This window comes from Vanellus vanellus (genome assembly GCF_965231255.1).
Source record: "Vanellus vanellus genome assembly, chromosome: 9".
NCBI classification, from domain to species: domain Eukaryota; kingdom Metazoa; phylum Chordata; class Aves; order Charadriiformes; family Charadriidae; genus Vanellus; species Vanellus vanellus.
The window spans coordinates 11,659,678-11,676,048 of NC_138914.1; the positions used below are offsets into that span (position 1 = coordinate 11,659,678).

At 67.0% G+C, this 16,371-nt stretch overlaps 3 protein-coding genes across 4 annotated transcripts; all 3 read right to left on the reverse strand.

Moving 5' to 3' along the window:
• Positions 1 to 44: 44 nt before the first annotated feature.
• Positions 45 to 6,355, reverse strand: QARS1 (glutaminyl-tRNA synthetase 1). The gene is made up of 24 exons (XM_082487597.1): positions 6,194 to 6,355; positions 5,810 to 5,957; positions 5,617 to 5,726; positions 5,453 to 5,528; positions 5,074 to 5,138; positions 4,797 to 4,850; positions 4,541 to 4,598; positions 4,347 to 4,418; positions 4,117 to 4,202; positions 3,787 to 3,873; positions 3,566 to 3,665; positions 3,364 to 3,442; positions 3,137 to 3,245; positions 2,924 to 3,054; positions 2,704 to 2,796; positions 2,378 to 2,515; positions 2,217 to 2,304; positions 1,994 to 2,137; positions 1,818 to 1,922; positions 1,343 to 1,435; positions 935 to 1,062; positions 661 to 727; positions 327 to 452; positions 45 to 241 (listed from the first exon to the last, which is right to left on the reverse strand). Exons 1-24 carry the CDS (start codon positions 6,341 to 6,343, stop codon positions 191 to 193), a joined length of 2,358 nt encoding a protein of 785 aa, XP_082343723.1. The 5' UTR covers positions 6,344 to 6,355; the 3' UTR covers positions 45 to 190.
• A 1,023-nt stretch (positions 6,356 to 7,378) lies between these two features.
• On the reverse strand, positions 7,379 to 9,909 carry LOC309675449 (epidermal differentiation-specific protein-like). Its single transcript, XM_082487768.1, has one exon. The coding sequence runs from the start codon at positions 8,590 to 8,592 to the stop codon at positions 7,534 to 7,536; it is 1,059 nt and encodes a 352-aa protein (XP_082343894.1). The 5' UTR covers positions 8,593 to 9,909; the 3' UTR covers positions 7,379 to 7,533.
• A 148-nt stretch (positions 9,910 to 10,057) lies between these two features.
• Positions 10,058 to 16,016, reverse strand: SLC6A8 (solute carrier family 6 member 8). Of its 2 annotated transcripts, none has more exons than XM_082487756.1 (14): positions 15,749 to 16,016; positions 15,239 to 15,457; positions 14,691 to 14,822; positions 13,763 to 14,036; positions 13,551 to 13,683; positions 13,184 to 13,318; positions 12,989 to 13,092; positions 12,760 to 12,884; positions 12,560 to 12,672; positions 12,338 to 12,475; positions 11,885 to 11,987; positions 11,695 to 11,795; positions 11,352 to 11,522; positions 10,058 to 10,579 (listed from the first exon to the last, which is right to left on the reverse strand). In XM_082487756.1, the coding sequence occupies exons 1-14, from the start codon at positions 15,831 to 15,833 to the stop codon at positions 10,448 to 10,450; spliced, it is 1,965 nt and encodes a 654-aa protein (XP_082343882.1). In that variant the 5' UTR covers positions 15,834 to 16,016; the 3' UTR covers positions 10,058 to 10,447. The 2 variants fall into 2 exon arrangements, with proteins under 2 accessions (XP_082343882.1, XP_082343881.1); XM_082487755.1 differs by having other exon boundaries at positions 15,239 to 15,460.
• Between the last annotated feature and the right edge of the window lie 355 nt (positions 16,017 to 16,371).

Genomic DNA, 16,371 nt, shown 5'->3' on the forward strand with positions numbered 1-16,371 from the left:
CTCCAATCCCGGCAGGAGGCAGTGACAGCACAGGGGACGAGGCTGGGATGCTCTGTTTATTGAGACGATGCTGTGGGGCGCTCCGGGGGGGGGGGGGGGGGGGCTGCGCCAAGGCACGGCAGCGCTGGGGGTGCGCAGAGACCCCCGGAGAAGCAGCACCACGGTGGGGCAGCAGCAGCAGGTCCCTCACTCAGGACTTGCCAGGGTCCTCCTTCAGCGTCACCGTCCGGTTGAACACCATCTGGGGAGAGGCAGAGGGTCAGCGCTGAGCCCCATGGACCCACAGCAGGAAGGGGGAGCCCCACACCCCCCTCCCCTGGGCTCACCTTCCCCTCCTCACTGTCGGGGTCCACAGAGAAGTAGCCCAGTCGCTCAAACTGGAACTTGTCGAAGGGCCGAGCGGAGAGGACGGAGGTGTCAACCAGGGCATTGCGGACCACACGCAGCGAGTCCTGGCAGGGAGAGGCAGCTCAGATGGCCCCCCTGGCCCCTCTGCCCCTTCTACAGCCTTGCTCCCCCCAGCCCCTCTCCCCGCCGGGACACGGCAGGATGCCGCGCAGGGAAGGGTAGGCATCACATGGAAGTGGGTAGCTCTAGCTCAGGTGCAGGAGATCCCCAGCTCTACCCAGGCCCATAACCCCGTCTCCTGCTGCTACTCACAGGATTGAGGTCGCTGAGAAACCCGCCGGGCACCTCTGAGGGGTCCCCAGGATTTTTGTGCAAAAACCTGCCACAAGACAAGAGTCTCATTCCAAAGCCACCAGGCAAGGGGACATGGTGCCCCGGGGCAGCTGCAGGGCAGCTGCTCACAGGACCCCACAGCAGCATCTTCCCTGCCAAGGAGCCGGGCAGACCCCAGCAGAGCCTGCTGGTGGACGGTCACACTGCTGCTCCAGTGTTGCTGACCTTGCACCCATGCCTCCAGGGTACTCACAGCCGCTCATAGAGCCGCACTTCACACGCCAGCGGCTCCGACACCCAGTGGATGAAGGCTTTGGGCTTCTCTGCCACGTCTGACTTGGTGCAGGTCACCTCCAGCTCGATCACACACCCACTGGCGTCCTGGGCAAGAGATGAGACCAGCTGTTAGGCAGCAGTCGGGCAGCAGCCCTGTCCTGCAGGGTAGCCCTGGGGTCTAACCACCACCCCCCCAGCTGGGGGCAACCCTGCTCCCCACCACACACAGGGCTGGCAGGGAGCTGCCACACACTTGGCAGCCACCCACGCTATGCCCACAGCACTCGCCCTGAGACAACCATTGCTGCCATTCCCTGGTGGCGCACGGCCACGTCCTGACATCCCACAGCCCAACCTTGTGTCACCAGTGCTCAGAGCCACCCACCTTGATGACATTCTGGACTGCAATGACATAGCCAGCGTGGCGCAGCCCCACTGGCTGCCCGGGGGCCAGGCGCTTGTAGCCCTTGTCCACCTCCTGTGGGAGAGTTCACGGCTGCACGAGGGGTCCCAGCATGAGCAGCAGGTCCCCAGAACTGTGTACCCCCACCCACTCATGCTGTCCCAGGCATCAGCGCACCCAGGGCTGTCTGAACTCCCACGTTGCTGCAGGACGTTGCCCAACACACAGGCCAGGTGTGGGCACCATGGGTTGGACATGTCCCAGCTAGGCTGAGGGCAGCAGGCAGTTCCCTGGTGCCCATCAGAGCTGTTGGCATGTTTGAGACTTGCGGTTGGGCGCCTGACACCCGCCTGTGCCCCGTGCAGTGCCAGCACCTCTCCCAGCACTGTCAGGCTCCCGCTGCCTGAGCCCCAGCTCCCAGGAGCGAGGGCAATATGGCCCGGTGGGTCCGGCTCACCTCCCTGAAGTCCGTCTCCTCGATGTAGACAGTGGGCTGGAAGGGCACTTTGTGAAAACCACGGCTCTCATCGGCGGGAAAGTTGGGCACAAGGACCTCGAGTGCCTGGGGAGAAGGAGGGGGTGAATGCTGACCTTGGGGAACCCCACTCCCACCCCAGCCCATGGCAGTCTCACCTTTGGGGCAGGGAAGTTGGTGATGGTGACCTTAAGGGGCTCCAGGACAGCCATGGCGCGGGGGGCCTGCTCGTTCAGCACCTCCCGCGCACATGCCTCCAGCAGATGTGGCTCCATCGTCGCCTGGGCCACCGTCACACCAACCTGCAGCACAGCCTGCTGTCACTAGGCTGGGTGGGGGATGCACCCACCTGACCCATCCCATCCTGTCCCCAGCACCTACCCGGGCACAGAAGTTGTTGATGGCCTCGGGGGGGAAGCCTCGCCGGCGCAGGGCTGTCAGCGTGAAGAGCCGTGGGTCATCCCAGTCCCTGAGAAAACACCAGTGTGACAGCCAGGTGTGCCCCGGGCAGGACCCACCCTGGCTGCTGGCCTCGCTCCTACCTCACAGCACCCGTCTCCACCAGCCGGATGATCTTCCTCTTGGAGACGACAGTGTAGAGCAGGTTCAGGCGCCCATACTCCCACTGCACGGGGCAGTAGACATCCAGCGCGTTGCACAGCCAGAAGTAGGAGGAGCGTCTGCAAGGGAGACACAGGCACAGCTCAGCTCAGCCTCATGCCCACCCAGCACCCCACATACACACTGTCCCACAGACAAACTGTCTCCCAGCACTTTGGCAGCCCCTGAGACATGGCCAGCTGCTCCCCCACAGAGCCGCCCTGCCAGGTCCAGCTCAGCCCTGGGCTGTGCCGTGCCCAGCGCTCACCTGGCCTGGAATTCTTTGGTGCAGAGGGAGTGCGTGATGTGCTCGATGGAGTCGCAGAGGCAGTGTGTGTAGTCATACGTGGGGTAGATGCACCTGCAAGGCAGACACAGTCACCCGTGGGGCAGAGCCCAGTGCTGCTCCCCTCCCGAGACCTCCCCACTCCCAGGGGATGCAGGCCCACCCCCGCCACGCATGCCAGGACGCTGCAAGCCATCCCTACCACTTGTCCCCGGTGCGGTGATGTGGAGTGAACTTGACCCGGTAGGCGACGGGGTCCATCTTCCCATCCTCCATCACCAGCTTCATCCGCAGCGTGGCCTCCCCCTCCCCAAACTTGCCCTTTCGCATGTCCTGTGGAGTGGGGGGATGCTGTCAGCTGTGACATGGACCCGGACCCCAAAGGCACGCAGCACCTGCCCCCGGCCAGGAGTACCTCGAAGAGCAGGAGCGACTCCTCCACTGGCCGGTCCCGCCACGGCGAGGGCGGTGGGTTGTGGCCCTTGATCTCATCGACCTTCTGATGGCAGACGTATGCTTGGCCCCTACGGAGGGGAAACACCAAGATGCAAGCAGCCCATCCCTTGGGCAATGGGGAGCCCCAGATGTGACACACGACATCCGCACTGCCCTGGTGCATTCATACCGCCCTGGCAAGCTCACCTGCGGATGAGCTCCAGGGCCCAGGTGTAGAGCTGGTCAAAGTAATCTGATGCGTGGGTCACTGCATAGGGCTGGTAGCCTGTGGGGACAGGGGAAACAGAGCAGGTTGGAGGCAGCCCCAGGGCCCAGCATCAGGACCTGCATGCAGGGGTGTTCCCGGCAGCACCTGGCCTGATCCTGCCCTCCCCAGCCCAAGCCTTACCCAGCCACTCCACCATCTCCCGGATGGCTGTGAAGTACTTCTCCTCCTCCTTCTCGGGGTTGGTGTCGTCGTAGCGCAGGAAGCACACGCCACCATTTGCCTGGGGATGGGGGGACAGTGAGCAGCTGCTCCCTGAGGGACCACAGGGCCAGGCCACCGGCTAAGCAGCAGGTGAAGGCAGGGGCCAATGGGAGCTGACAGCGGGGCTTGGTGCTTCTTACCTTGGCATAGCCAAAGTTGAAGTTGATGGCTTTGGCGTGGCCGATGTGCAGGATCCCATTGGGCTCAGGAGGGAAACGTGTCCGCACCTGCAGGGGGAAAAGGGGACACCTCTGTCCTTTGGCAGGAGAATGTCCCTAGTCCCTGACAGCAGGGGCACTGACATGAGCCCCTGACAAAACCACAGGGCTCCTCATGCCAGGAGGGTGCCACCTCAGGCCATGCCCCCCGTCAGCTGCGTGTCCCTCCAGCCACCACACTCACCCAGCTGGAGCCTGGCACAGCAGTGCCACCCTTGCAGGCAACCGCTGGGCTGGGGGATGATGCCTCACCTGCCCACCCGTGATTGCCAGGTGCTGCTTCAGCAGAGCCATGGTGTTGGGTGTTACCACGTAGCCCTCCGTCTTGTAGTTCTCTCCTGTAGACAGAGGATGCTCAGGGCACTGAGCAGACTAAGCCAAGCCCAGCAGCCGCTGGGAAATGATGTGGAGCCGTGCCAGTCCCCTGCAGCACAGAGGGCTGGGGCCAGGCGTCACACATGGCAGCGGCTCCTCACACTCACCCGGCTTGTGGAACTTGAGGGCTTCTCCCCGCAGCTGCTCCAGCAGCGACCGCGTCTCTGTGCCCACCTCACCTGCAGGGAGACATGGGGCTGAGCAGGGGACTGATGGCAGCTCCCAGGGTGCAGCTTGGAGGCAGGTCCCAGCCAGGAACCGAAGGGCTGGGGAAGCTGTCCACAGGAGGACAGTCTCTTACCATTCTCCACCACAGCCACCTTCTGCTTCTCTGCCGGGGCTGGCCGGGCCTTCGCAGCCTGCAGGGACCAGCACAGCACCCTGAGTACCTGGCCCCGGCCCGCACCTTCCCCTCCTGGCCCAGCCTGCTGCCCCCAGCGCTCCCTCATACCCATGCCCATGGCAGTGGGTGGGCCCAGAGCAGCTATTTGGGTTCCTGCCCAGACATTCAGCAGGCGAATACCATCCCAATTCCCAGCCTCCCCCCTCCGCATCACCTTTGGTTTCTTTTCCAGGTCAGCTTCTGTCTTTGGCCCCAGCAAATGCAGCACCTGGGACAGACAGACACAGACAGGAGTAGAAAAGCCTCCTGGTGCCCCAAGGCCTGGAGGTGGCCCTGTCCAGCTGTCACCCCCCTCACCCTGCCTGCACCTGCCTGGGGCAGGCTGTCCCCAGCACTGGGCCCTCCCACAGGACAGGCCAGCATGTCCCATCCTGGGCACGGCACCAACAGGGGACACCACGCAGTGCCTGACCTGCCACCCTTGCACCCACCTGCAGGTCCACCTCGTTCTTGATGGTCTTCCCATCCGCCCACTGTAGCCGGCTCCGTGCCTCCCCTGCAGACAGGGCACCCCGTGGGCAAGGGGCATGGCCCAGCCCAGGGGGTTTTAGCCAGGGCCGGTGATGCAGGACACCACAGCCAGCAGGTGGAGGCAGCCCTTGCCCCAGGGCTGTGCCTCGCACCGAGCACCACAGGCGACTGCCTAGGACCCGCGCATGGGACGTGGCAGGATGTCTCCCCTGTGTTGGGTGGGCTGCGGCACAGCCATGCAGCAGCTGGGTCCGAGGCAGCCCATGGCAAAGGGCTGGCTCTCAGGATCCAGGGGAGTAGGAGTGCCAGGCAGGGGCTGCCCCAGCGCCCCACACTCACCCATCAGCAGCCCCATGTTGAAGTGGTAGCGCTCTGCCAGCAGATCTGCTCGGTGCTTGCTGATCACTGCCTCCACCTGGGGAGTGGGACAGGGACATGGGGGGTGAGCGAGGCAGGTGGGGAGTGTGATACCAGCCCAGCCCGTCCCCCCCCGCCCCACTCACCGCCTCCTCGATCTGCTCGGGGGTGATGCACACCCCCACGCCGCAGGCCCGCTCAAAGTCCACCACGTCCAGGGGCTCCAGGGGATGGCTCCTCACGTACTCCAGGGCGGCTGGGGACAGAGCAGGGGTGAGGAGCAGGGGTCTCCCCTCCCCGCCGGGGCTTGGGGGGGGGTGTCCCGGGGCCGCACGGTACCGGTGAGCTGCAGGTCGGTGAGGATCTCCCTGCGGGCGATGTAGCCGACGAGGAAGCCGAGGTGCTTCGGGTCCCTGAGGCGGGCGGCCGTGTTGTACAGCAGCGTCCCGGTGGCTTTGTCCAGGGCTGGACCCAGCGCGCTCCGAGCCTGCCGCCGCCCCGGGGAAGCATCAGGACCGGCCCGGGGCTGAGCCCGTGGTGGGGAGGGGAGGGAGAATGGGGGGAGTGCCAAGGGCCGAGACCGCTCAGCGGGGCCAGGAGGAGGCGGGGCCGGAGGAGGGGTCCGGGGGAGGGGGCGGGGTCCCGGAGGGGTGACTGCCGCACCAGGGACCGGGACCGGGACCGGGACCGGGACCGCGGGTTGGGGGCCGCCGGCGGGCGCACCTGCAGCACGGCCCGGCGGAGCAGCGCGCTGAGCGCCCCGTTGCGCAGCGTCTCCCGTGCTTTGGCCTCGCTGAGGCCGATGCCAGTGAAGAGTCCCAGTGCCTCCTCCGCCTCCTCCGCCGCCATGGCCCCCGCCGCCGCTGCCGCCATGCTGCCGCCGCCGCCGCCGCCGCCACCGCCCGGCCGGGGGGCGGGGCCACGCCCAGCCATTCGGAGCGGGGAGGGCGTGTGACCGGCGCGAGAGAAGCCAATCGGCGGCGAGAAAGGCCCGCCTCGACCAATGGGATGGGGAAGCTCGGCGCCGGCTCCGCGAATAGGCTCGAAGGAGGCGGGGTCAAGCGTGCAGTCGGTTGCATCATTTAAAGAGACCGGCGGCGGGGGCGGCCACGTGGGGGGCGTGGCCGGAGACGGATCCGGGGGCGGGACCACTGTACGTAACAGGCCCCGCCCTCCCCGGCCCCGCCCCTCCGCGCGCCCCCAGCCCCGCGGCCCTTTGTCCTCCCCCGGCCGCCGTATCCCTCTCTCACCGGCACCCGTGTCCCGCCGTGAGCCCGGTGGCTCCTGCAGCCCCGGCGGCAGTCTCGCCCCTCCCCTGTCCCCGCCTCCCCCGAGGACGGTTCTTGCGATGGGCCCGTGGGGGGTCGCGGTGCCCAAAGGCCCGTCCCGGGCAGAGAGGGGTCGCAGTGGCTGCCCCAGCCTGGTGTGTGCGGGGCCAGGCCGACCCGCTGTCCCCCCGGCTCCCCTAGCCCGCTGTCGCCCTCCGCCCGGTGCCCCCCCCGTTTTCTCCAGCCCGGTGTGTGTGGGACCAGCCCAGCCTGGTGTCCCTTGGCCTCCCTAGCCCAGTATCCCACTCCAGCCCAGTATCCCTCCCGGTGCCACAGTCTGGTGTGTGTGCTGGAAGACCAGCCCAGCCCGGTGTCCCCTGCCCCAGTCCCTGTCCCAGTCCCCTGCTCCCCTACTCCTGTGTCCCTCCAGCTCCTGCAGCCTGGTGTCCCCTGGCTCCCCCAGCCCAGTGTCCCCCCAGCAACTCAGTGTCCCCCCCCCCCTGGCTTCACCATCCCATTAGCCCCCCAAGCCTTGTGCCTCCCTGGCTCCCCCAGCCCAGAGACCCCCCCAAGTCCTGTGCCTCCCCCTCCACCCGCTCCCCCCCCCAGCCCCAGCAGCAGCAGACCTGAGAGACTGGGGAAGGGGGTTTATTGGCAACACCTGGCAGGAGGAGGAACCGTCAGGTCCTGCCAGCCAGAGCTGCCTGATGCTGGCTCCTCCACGGGTGGACCAGGCAGGCAGCACAGGTGTCCCCAGGGGTCACACACCCCTGAGGGGACAGAGACGGTGCCCAGCTATAGCTCTGTCCCAGTGCCAGGCACTGGCTCTGTCCCCTCAGTGGCTGCCTGCTCCCTTCCTGCAGCCGGCAGAGGCTTCAAGCTATAGCGGGCACTGATGTTGGTACCCGACACACTGTGGTACTCGCCCATCTCTGTACGAACAGCTTCATTCTGGGTGATGGTGAGCAGGACCGGGACGGAGAGTGTCACCTCCTTCCGCAAGACCTGGATGCTGAGCGCTGTGCGCGGGGGGATCTTAGCCGGCAGCTGCACCTCCACACGTTCCCGGCGGGTGCTGGATTCACTGCGCCCTTTCTGCACTGTGAAGATGTTGGAGGCTTCCACTGTCAGCGTGAAGGAGAGCCCAGCTTTGAGGCTGGTGGCGTTGCTGAAGTGGAAGCTCTGCCAGAGCGTGGTGCCATACTCCCGGCTGCTGCTGGCCGCCAGCGCCTGCTCCGACTCCGTCTCATTCACCCCCTCGATCTCATCCACCAGCACCTCCCGCTCTGCCTCCACCCGCTTCTGCTCCCAGAGGAGACGTGCTGAGACCAGGGGCCGCCCAGGCTGCAGCGGTCGCAGGTGGGACAGCCGAGCCTGGAAGTTCAGCTCAGGTTTGTAGTCGGCGAGACGCTCGCCGGGCCATGCCAGGCAGTGCCAACCACCCCGGCCAGGGTGCTGGTAGAGCAGCCAGACTCCCCGCTGCACCACGTGGGAGGCCACCCGGTCATTGAAGTACCCATACGCCAAGTTGGTCTCCTCTGTCACCACCTTGCAGGCACCTTGGAAGTTGGGGCGTTCGTAGAGGGTGATCTGGGGGTCCCCCAGGTCATGGTGCACGAGGCGCAGTGCTGAGAAGCTGTTGGGCCGCCCCACGGAAGGGTATTCACCCTCCTCAAAGGCGTGCGGCTCCCCCTCGTACTTGGGGTCTGTGTAGGCAATCCAAGGCTGCCCCACCACCTTCAGGGAGGCGATGCAGTTTCCAAAATCCAGCTCGTGCAGGTCGGGCACGTCGCAGGTAAACTCCCGGCTCAGCCCCTCGAAGTTGGCACGCTCGTACACCGTGATCCGGTTCATGGTGCTGCGGCCACCCACCCCTGCGAGGGCAGGGCGCCCGTCAAGTCCCCTCGTGTGCGGTCACTCGGTGCTATGGGAAACCCGTGAGGAAAGCCTGGCCAGAAAAGGAGACCCCTGGCACCCCCTTATCCCCTGTCCTCTGCCTCTCCTCTGCCCATTCCCTGCGCTCTCACCGTCTGTGCTGGCAGCGCCCTGACGCCAGCCCGCAGCCGTGCCTTTTATGAAGGGGTGGCGGGGCCGGGGCGTGCTGCGGCACGAAGCAAAGGTGATGACAGCGCTCGCCCCCGCGCCCAGCCCCGGCCCCGCTCCAGTGTCAGGGAGCCAGCCAGGCCCCGCACGGTTGCGTGGCAGCCGGCGCACTAGGATGCCAACTTGCCCCGCAGACCAGCCCTGCCGGAAAGTCCTGCCGCACCTGGGCATGCGGCGCTCCAGTGCTAACGAGTCACGGCCAATTATCACTGATGCTTCTGCCCTACCCACGCTAATTACAGTGTGTGTTGCCGGTGGGGCAGGAACTGCCGGCTCACCCCGGCATAGTGAGAGGGTATCGTGGTGGGGCGAGCCAGCGCCTCAAGACAAGCCACTCCGGCACCCCGGTGCTCCTGGGTGCAGGGCACGGCCCCCCTGACGTGGCATCATTGCCCCAGTCCTGTGCCTGAGGATGGCCAGGGCAGGTGGTGGCACTTCTCCCCCCTTGTCCCTTCAAGGGCAGGATGGCCAGGAACCACCTGGGGTGGCCACAGTGCTGCTGGAGGGTGATGGGTGCCAGCGCTGGGCATAGTGGGACACAGATGCTCAGCCAGGGCACAGGGACGGCTGGCAGCCACCCTGAGCTCAGCATGCTGGGGGCTTTCTCAGGGCACCATGTGGGTCTCCATGGCACGGACTGGAGCTGGCCTCCCCAGGAGCGGCCAGTACGGGGCACAGGGCACGTGCACCCCCTGGTTGGCACCCCACTGTGGCTGGGCTGAGGCAGCTCGAGGGTCTGGGGCAGGTCGAGCCTCTGGCTTCTCCTGGCTGCATGCCTGAGCCCAGGGGTGCCTCATCCCCTTGTCCTTGCAGCCCTCCCCAGCCTGGGGCTGTCTCTCTGGCACAGCACAGGGAGTGGAGAGCCCCAAAATCCACATGAGCAGCTCCTGGGGGGGTATGGCTGGATCCTAACCCAGCCCCCACAACCCCTGCTCTGGGCTGGGGACAGCCAGGACTCCCTAAGCCTCTGGGCTGAAATCTGTCCCTTGGGTTCAGTGTAGAGCCAGGAAGCGTGACCGACCCCGGCTGCGTAGGGTGACCCAGGGGCACCCGCACCCCACTGTGAAGGAGGATAGAGACCCTGCTGCTCTGGCAGCCTGTCCCCTCTGAGCGACCCCAAGAGAGAAACCAGCATCCCTGAGCCCTGTCCCCCACAGGCAGGTGCCACCCCACATCTCACCCCCCAGCTGCCCACCGCTGGTACCCCCCTGCCCTGCCTGCTGTGCCGGGGCTGCCAGGGTCTCCCAGTTTATTGCCAGATGTCGGGGCGGTGGGGGTTACACCAGACAAACGCTACAGGAAGCAGTTAGTGAGTGGGGGCCCGCAGGGGGCCGCGGGGGGCCAGGGAAGGGCTATCCTGCTCGCTCCCCCCGCCCGCAGCCTCCCTGCCGGCCCCCCAGGCTGCCACGCTCCCCCCGCACCGGGGACCCCTCCCGCTCCCTGTGGCTGCCCCGGCCCCACGGCCCCCAACGGCCCCCGCCTTGCAGTCAGGCACCCCCCCCTGCGGCAGGGCCGAGGCAGCGTGGGGGGTGCGGGGCAGCGTGGGTGGGAGGCGGTGCTGGCATTATTGCTATGGCGGGCGGGAGCAGCGCGACCCTCCCCACGCTCAGATCACAGTCTCGAAGAGCGTCGCCTTCTCCTTGGGGGGCTCTGGGGCCAGTAGCTTGGCTTCTGCCTCAGGCGTCAGGTACTCCAGGTGGTGGTGGCCCCAGATTGGAGTGGTCAGAAGCTGCCAACGCTGTGGGGACACTGTGTCAGCACCCAGGGATGGCAGCACCGGAGGCTGCCTGGACCCGGCACAGTGCATCGCTCCAGTGCACAGGGATGGGACCGAGGTGGGGACAGGGGTGGGATTTGGATGGGGATGGAGGTGAGACTGGGACAGGGAAGGGATTGAAATGGGATTGAGAAAGGGAGAGGGATAGCACAGGGACAGGGATGAGATGGGGATGGGACTGAGGCAGTGATGGGATTAAGACAGCAATGTCAGCAAGGATGGGATTTGGGTGAATTTGGGAGTGAGGCAGTGATGGGGACAGGGACAGGATTTGGATGGAAGTAAGAGCAGCAGGGACAGGAATGGGACTTGGAAGGGGATGGGCATGAGACTAGGATGGTGAAGGGACTGAAATGGGATTGAGAAAGGGACAGGGACTTCACGGGGACAGGGATGAGATGGGAATGGGATTGAGACAGTGATGGGGACAGGGATAGGATTTGGCTGAGAGTAAGAGTGATAGGGATGGGGACAGGGACAGGATTCAGATGGGGGTGAGTCTGAGACGGCGATGTGAGCAAGGATGGGATTCAGGTGAGGTTGGGAGCGAGACAGGGATGGGGACAGGAACCAGGTATGGCTGGGGATGGGACTGAGATGGCAATGTGGACAGCGCTGGGACTTGGATGGGATGGAATGGGGACAGGACTGAGAAGGGGACGGGGACAGGGACAGTGACAGCTGAGATGGATTGGGAACAGAGGCAGGAGGGCCACCGCCGCGCCACCCTCACCTCGCGCAAGGAACCTTTGCAGCGCAGGAGCTTGTAGATGACGGTGCAGGGGATGCAGAGCATGGAGGAGAGTGCCAGGACCCAGCCGATGGCATCCCCCCACCACGGGTACACGTACGTCTTGTTGTAGGTCAGCGGCTTGTAGTTCACCACGTGGAACACGAAGATACCCTGGGCGGAGAGAGGGGGAGTGAGGTCCCGCGGGGGGCAGGCGGCTGGCAGCCCCCGACCCGCCACGCGTGTCACCCCGTGGCTGCTGTGCCCGAAGCAGCCGCGGGGGGGAGCCCGGTGCTCGTGGCCCGGGGCAGTGAGCACACGCATGCACACGCGTGTCCCCACTCACCACGCAGACCAGTGGCGTCACCACGGCCCAGCACCACTTCATGAAGGGCAGGGGCCGGTAACCGATCATGCGGGCCACGTCGTCCATGAAGCGGTCAGCGCCTGCGGGGACAGGGGCATCAGCAGGCCCCACGGGGCACCCATGCCCCCTTTTGTGTGTGTCCACCCCCCACGGTGTCCCCTGGCCTCACCGTAGACCCAGGCAATGACCACGCACTCCCAGAAAGCCTGCCACAGCAGCGTGATCCCGCTGGCCGAGTAGTTGTCAAAGAGCTGGAATACGTACATGCCGCCCTGCCAGGACGGCACCACGCATCAGCGGGGCTGTGCCGGCTGCCCCATGCTGGCACAGGCGCCTCCACGCCACCACGGGCACAGCCTTGCCAGCACCGGTGCCCCACCTGGCATGGACACCCTGCATGCCATGGGCACCCTGTGCTCCCACAGCACTCCCACGGTGACAGGCGTCCCCCATGGCATGGGGACTTCCACAGCTACAGGCACCCCCATGCCACAGGCACCCCCCACTGCCGGGGGTGCAGCAGCCCCAGGGAGCTCCCACCCTACACTGGGGCCCCGTGGGAGGTGACATCCCAGGGGCAGGTATGGGTGGCCTGGCCCAGTGTCCCTGCTGCGTCCCCCACCTGCGTGACCATGGAGAGGTCAATGAGGCAGCAGACGACACAGCAGATTGCAGCGGTGAGCTCGCGGCGCAGCGAGCCAGCCCCCGGCTGAGGGAACAGGTCCAGGATGCCCGTGATGAAACCCTCCACGCCGACAAACTGCAGCAGAGAGCAGGGCTCAGTGGGGACGTGCCACCCCATCCTGTCCCCTCTCCGACCCCATCCCCCTGCCTGCTGCTGCACCTGGCTGTCCAGCCCCAGCACAAGGAGCATGAAGAAGAAGAGCGTGGCCCAGAGCGGGGACAAGGGCATCAGCGTCACAGCTTTGGGGTAGGCGATGAAAGCCAGCCCAGGGCCTGCGGGAGAGTGGGGTCAGTGGTGCCACCCCAGGCAGGGACACAGGGGACACGGGGCCAGCAGGCACCTTGCTGCCCAGCACTCACCAGACTCGGCCACCTTGGAGATGTCCACGCCTTGCTCAGAGGCCATGAAGCCCAGCACGGAGAAGACGACGAAGCCGGCGAAGAAGCTGGTGGAGCTGTTGATCACGGCCAGGATGTAGGCATCCCTGTGGGCAGAGCGGGTCAGGGGGTGCCAGGGGACACTGAGGAGACACTGAGGGGACGCTGGAGGACATGTCAGGGAGACGCCCTGCAGCTGGCACAGCCCTACCTGTAGCAGTTATTGTGGAAGCGGTTGTAGCTGCCCAGCGCAGTCAGGGCACCCAGTCCAATGGCGTAGGAGAAGAAGATCTGGGTGCCAGCGTCGATCCAGACCTGGGGCGCGAGGGAGGGTGTTGGGGGGCGGGGAGGGTGCCAGGGAGGTGCCCAGCACTCACCCCCATCCTGCCCTCCCCGCCACCCTCACCTGCGCCTCGGCCAGTTTGGACCAGTCGGGTTTCAGGTAGTAGACGATGCCACCCAGCGCCCCTGGCAGCGTCACCCCATGGACCAGCAGCAGGATGAGGACCACGTACGGAAAGAGTGCCGTGAAGTAGACAATCTGCAGAGGAGTGGATGCCAGTGAGACACCCCAGGCTGGGGCTCTGTCATGTGCCACAGGCATCCCAGTGGGACCAGGGCTTGGGGATGTCCCCAGCAGATGGTAGCACCTCCCAGACAGATGTGTGACAGAGGGCAGGAGCCGGCAGTGCTGTGTGTCACAGTCCTGTCCCTGCATGCTGGTGTCCCTGACGCGTCTGTGTGTGTCCCCCCACCCCTCCCCGCAGCGTCACCTTCCCGGTCGACTTGACGCCCTTCCAGATGCAGAAGTAGACGACGACCCAGGTGGTGACCAAGCAGAGGATCATCTGCCAGTTCATCTCCCCCGGCTCGCTGAGGTCCCCCGAGAGCCGCAGCACCTTGTTCCTGCAGAGCAGGGCCGTGCTGAGCACCAGCGCGACCCCCCCGCAGCCCTGGGTGAAACCCTCCTGGTCCCCACACTCACTCCCAAAACTCAATGACAGGCGAGCGCTTGTTGGCCATGTCGGCGCAGCTGAGGTTGAAGGGCCCAGTGCTGGCGCTGACATTGGTGGTGCCATTGAGGCAGAGCTCGAGGTGGAAGAGCTCGGTGCACTGCTCAGTGTTCCAGGAGTGGCCACAGGTGGCCCAGGGCAGGGTGTCCGTCAGCGAGTGCACCAGGTAGAAGAGCCCCCACACCAGGATCATGATGTAATAGGAGTTGCAGAAGAAGACGATCACCATGGAGGCCAGGCCCAGACCTGCGGCATGGGGAGATCAGAGTCCACAGGCACCCATGGGCACCCGGCAGCCCGGCGGGGTGGGAGAGCCGGCAGCCTGGGGTGGGATGGGATGTGCCGGCAGGGATGGAGTGCCGGTGGGGATGCAGGGAGCAGGCAGCCCAGGGTAGGACAGGGGGAGGCTGATGGGGATGCAGGGAGCTGGCTGCCCCGGGGAGGACAATGAGGAGCTGGTGGGGATGGGACAGGGGGAACTGTCAGCCCCAGGGGACGTTGGGAGCTGGCAGCCCCAGGCAGGATGGGGTGGGGACAGTATGGCACAGGACAGAGGGGAGCCGGCAGTCCCCGGGGAAGCCAGCAGCAGGCAAGGATGCCGGCAGCACGCAGCCAGGGAGCCACGGGGGCAGGTGGGGCTGGGCAGGGCAGCGCAGGGTGCCACGGGGCACGGGTGCAGGCAGCTGCCACCCTTGGCCAGGGCACAGGGCAGGAGTGGGAGGCGGGCAAGGTGCACGGGAGCAGGCAGGGCAAGGGCAGGGTGCCGCCAGCCCCAGCAGGCTGCAGGCAGCCCGTGCCCCAAGTAGGGTGCTGCCAGCCTGGCACAGGGTGCCAGGGGACATGGGCAGGGTGCAAGGGGCCAGGGGCCACGGGCAGGGCGCGGGCAGGGTACGGTGTTACCCTTGAAGAGGGGGGCGATGTTCCAGGCGGCGATGCCCCCCTGCTTCATAAACTGCCCCAGGGCCACCTCCAGGAAGAAGACAGGGATGCCGCCCACGAAGACGATGAGCAGGTAGGGGATGAGGAAGACGCCTGGGGCCGGGGGGGGGGGGGGGGGCACGGGGCCAGCTCAGCCGCCGCCGCCCCCCCCGGGCCCCCCCGGGCCCCCCCTTCCCTCCCTGCACCGCCCGCCCGGGCGCAGCGAATGGCGAAGGCGCCTCCGCGCCCTCCCCTCGCTGCGCCACCGATGTAGGTCAGGGTGGGCAGGTGACGGGGACTCCCCACGGACCCCCACCCCGGTGTGTGACACTGGTCACCCGTGGGGTGGCCCACGATCCCCAAAGACGGCCCCTTGCCCCGGGGAGATGCAGGGTGGGCTGGCCCACCGTGGAGTGACCCCCCCCACACACACTATGGAGTGGAAAGCAGGGTGTTCCCATGCACCGTGGGGTGCCTACCCCCCGGCCGTGGGGCACTCCCCCATTCTGTGGGGTGGGCACGAGGCTCACCTCCGCCGTTCTTGTAGCATAGGTAGGGGAAGCGCCAGACGTTGCCCAGCCCCACGGCGAAACCCACGCAGGACATGATGAAATCCATCTGCCGGGTCCATGTCTCCCGCTCGGGGGCGGCCACTTTCGGGGGGCCGGGGGGTCCCACCAGCGGCGCTGTCACTGCCCGCTCCTCACCCGCCGGGGGGGGCTCCGCACCCTCCGCCTCCCCACGACCCTCTGCTGAGACGGGGAGGGGGCCCACGTTGCTATCACGCGCGTCCGTGGGGGCGCGGGGGGGGGGGTAGAGAAGGCCCCCTCGCGCCTCCCCCCCACTCCGCGCCCCTCTCCGCGCGTGGAGGCGTGACGTCAGATGTCAGGCCGGCGCGTGACGTCACAATGCAGAGCAGTGACTCACCCCGCGGCGGCGGGAGGGGGCGCGCCACGGTCGCGCGTGGCCGTGGACGCCCCCCCCCCCGTGCCCTCCCCCCCCATTCCCAACCTCGTCCTTCTCCAGTACTCCCCGCTTACCGGAGCCCGCGGGGGCAGCGGCGGCGTCGTGTCGCGGGGCGGCGGGCGGCTGCGGGGCGGCCGTGTCGGCGGGGACGGGGGGCATGTCGCGGGGGTCCGGGAAGCGGGGGCGGGTCGGGGGCGGCTCCGTGGCCGTGGGGAGAGGGGGGGGCTCAGAAGCAATCCACGAAGCACTTGAAGGTGAGTCGGAAGAACCTCATTGAGGGCGGCGGGGCGCGGCGGGGCGGGCCGGGCCGGGCGGGCGGCTCAGAGCCGGGCTGCGGGGCCGGCGCCGCGCGGCCGCTCCGGGGCTCTCTGCGCCGCGGCACCGGGCGGCGGCGGAGGCAGCGACCGGCCGCACCGCCCCCCGATCCCCATTGGACGCGCCGCCCGCCCGCGGCTTGACGGGACTTGCAGTCCTGCCGCACCGGCACCGGTACCGGGACGAGGCGGGGGCAGAGGGGCAAGAGGGCGCGTCGCGGGGCACCAGGGGATACCGGGGAACGGGGCGTCACCGGGGGATACGGGACACTAGGGGCACTAGGGGATAAGGCACACCGTGAGGGGACGGGGCACTTGGGGCATTAGGGCACAGCAGGGGGCACCGGGCACTGGAGCACCAGCCTGCACCGGGGGACAGCAAG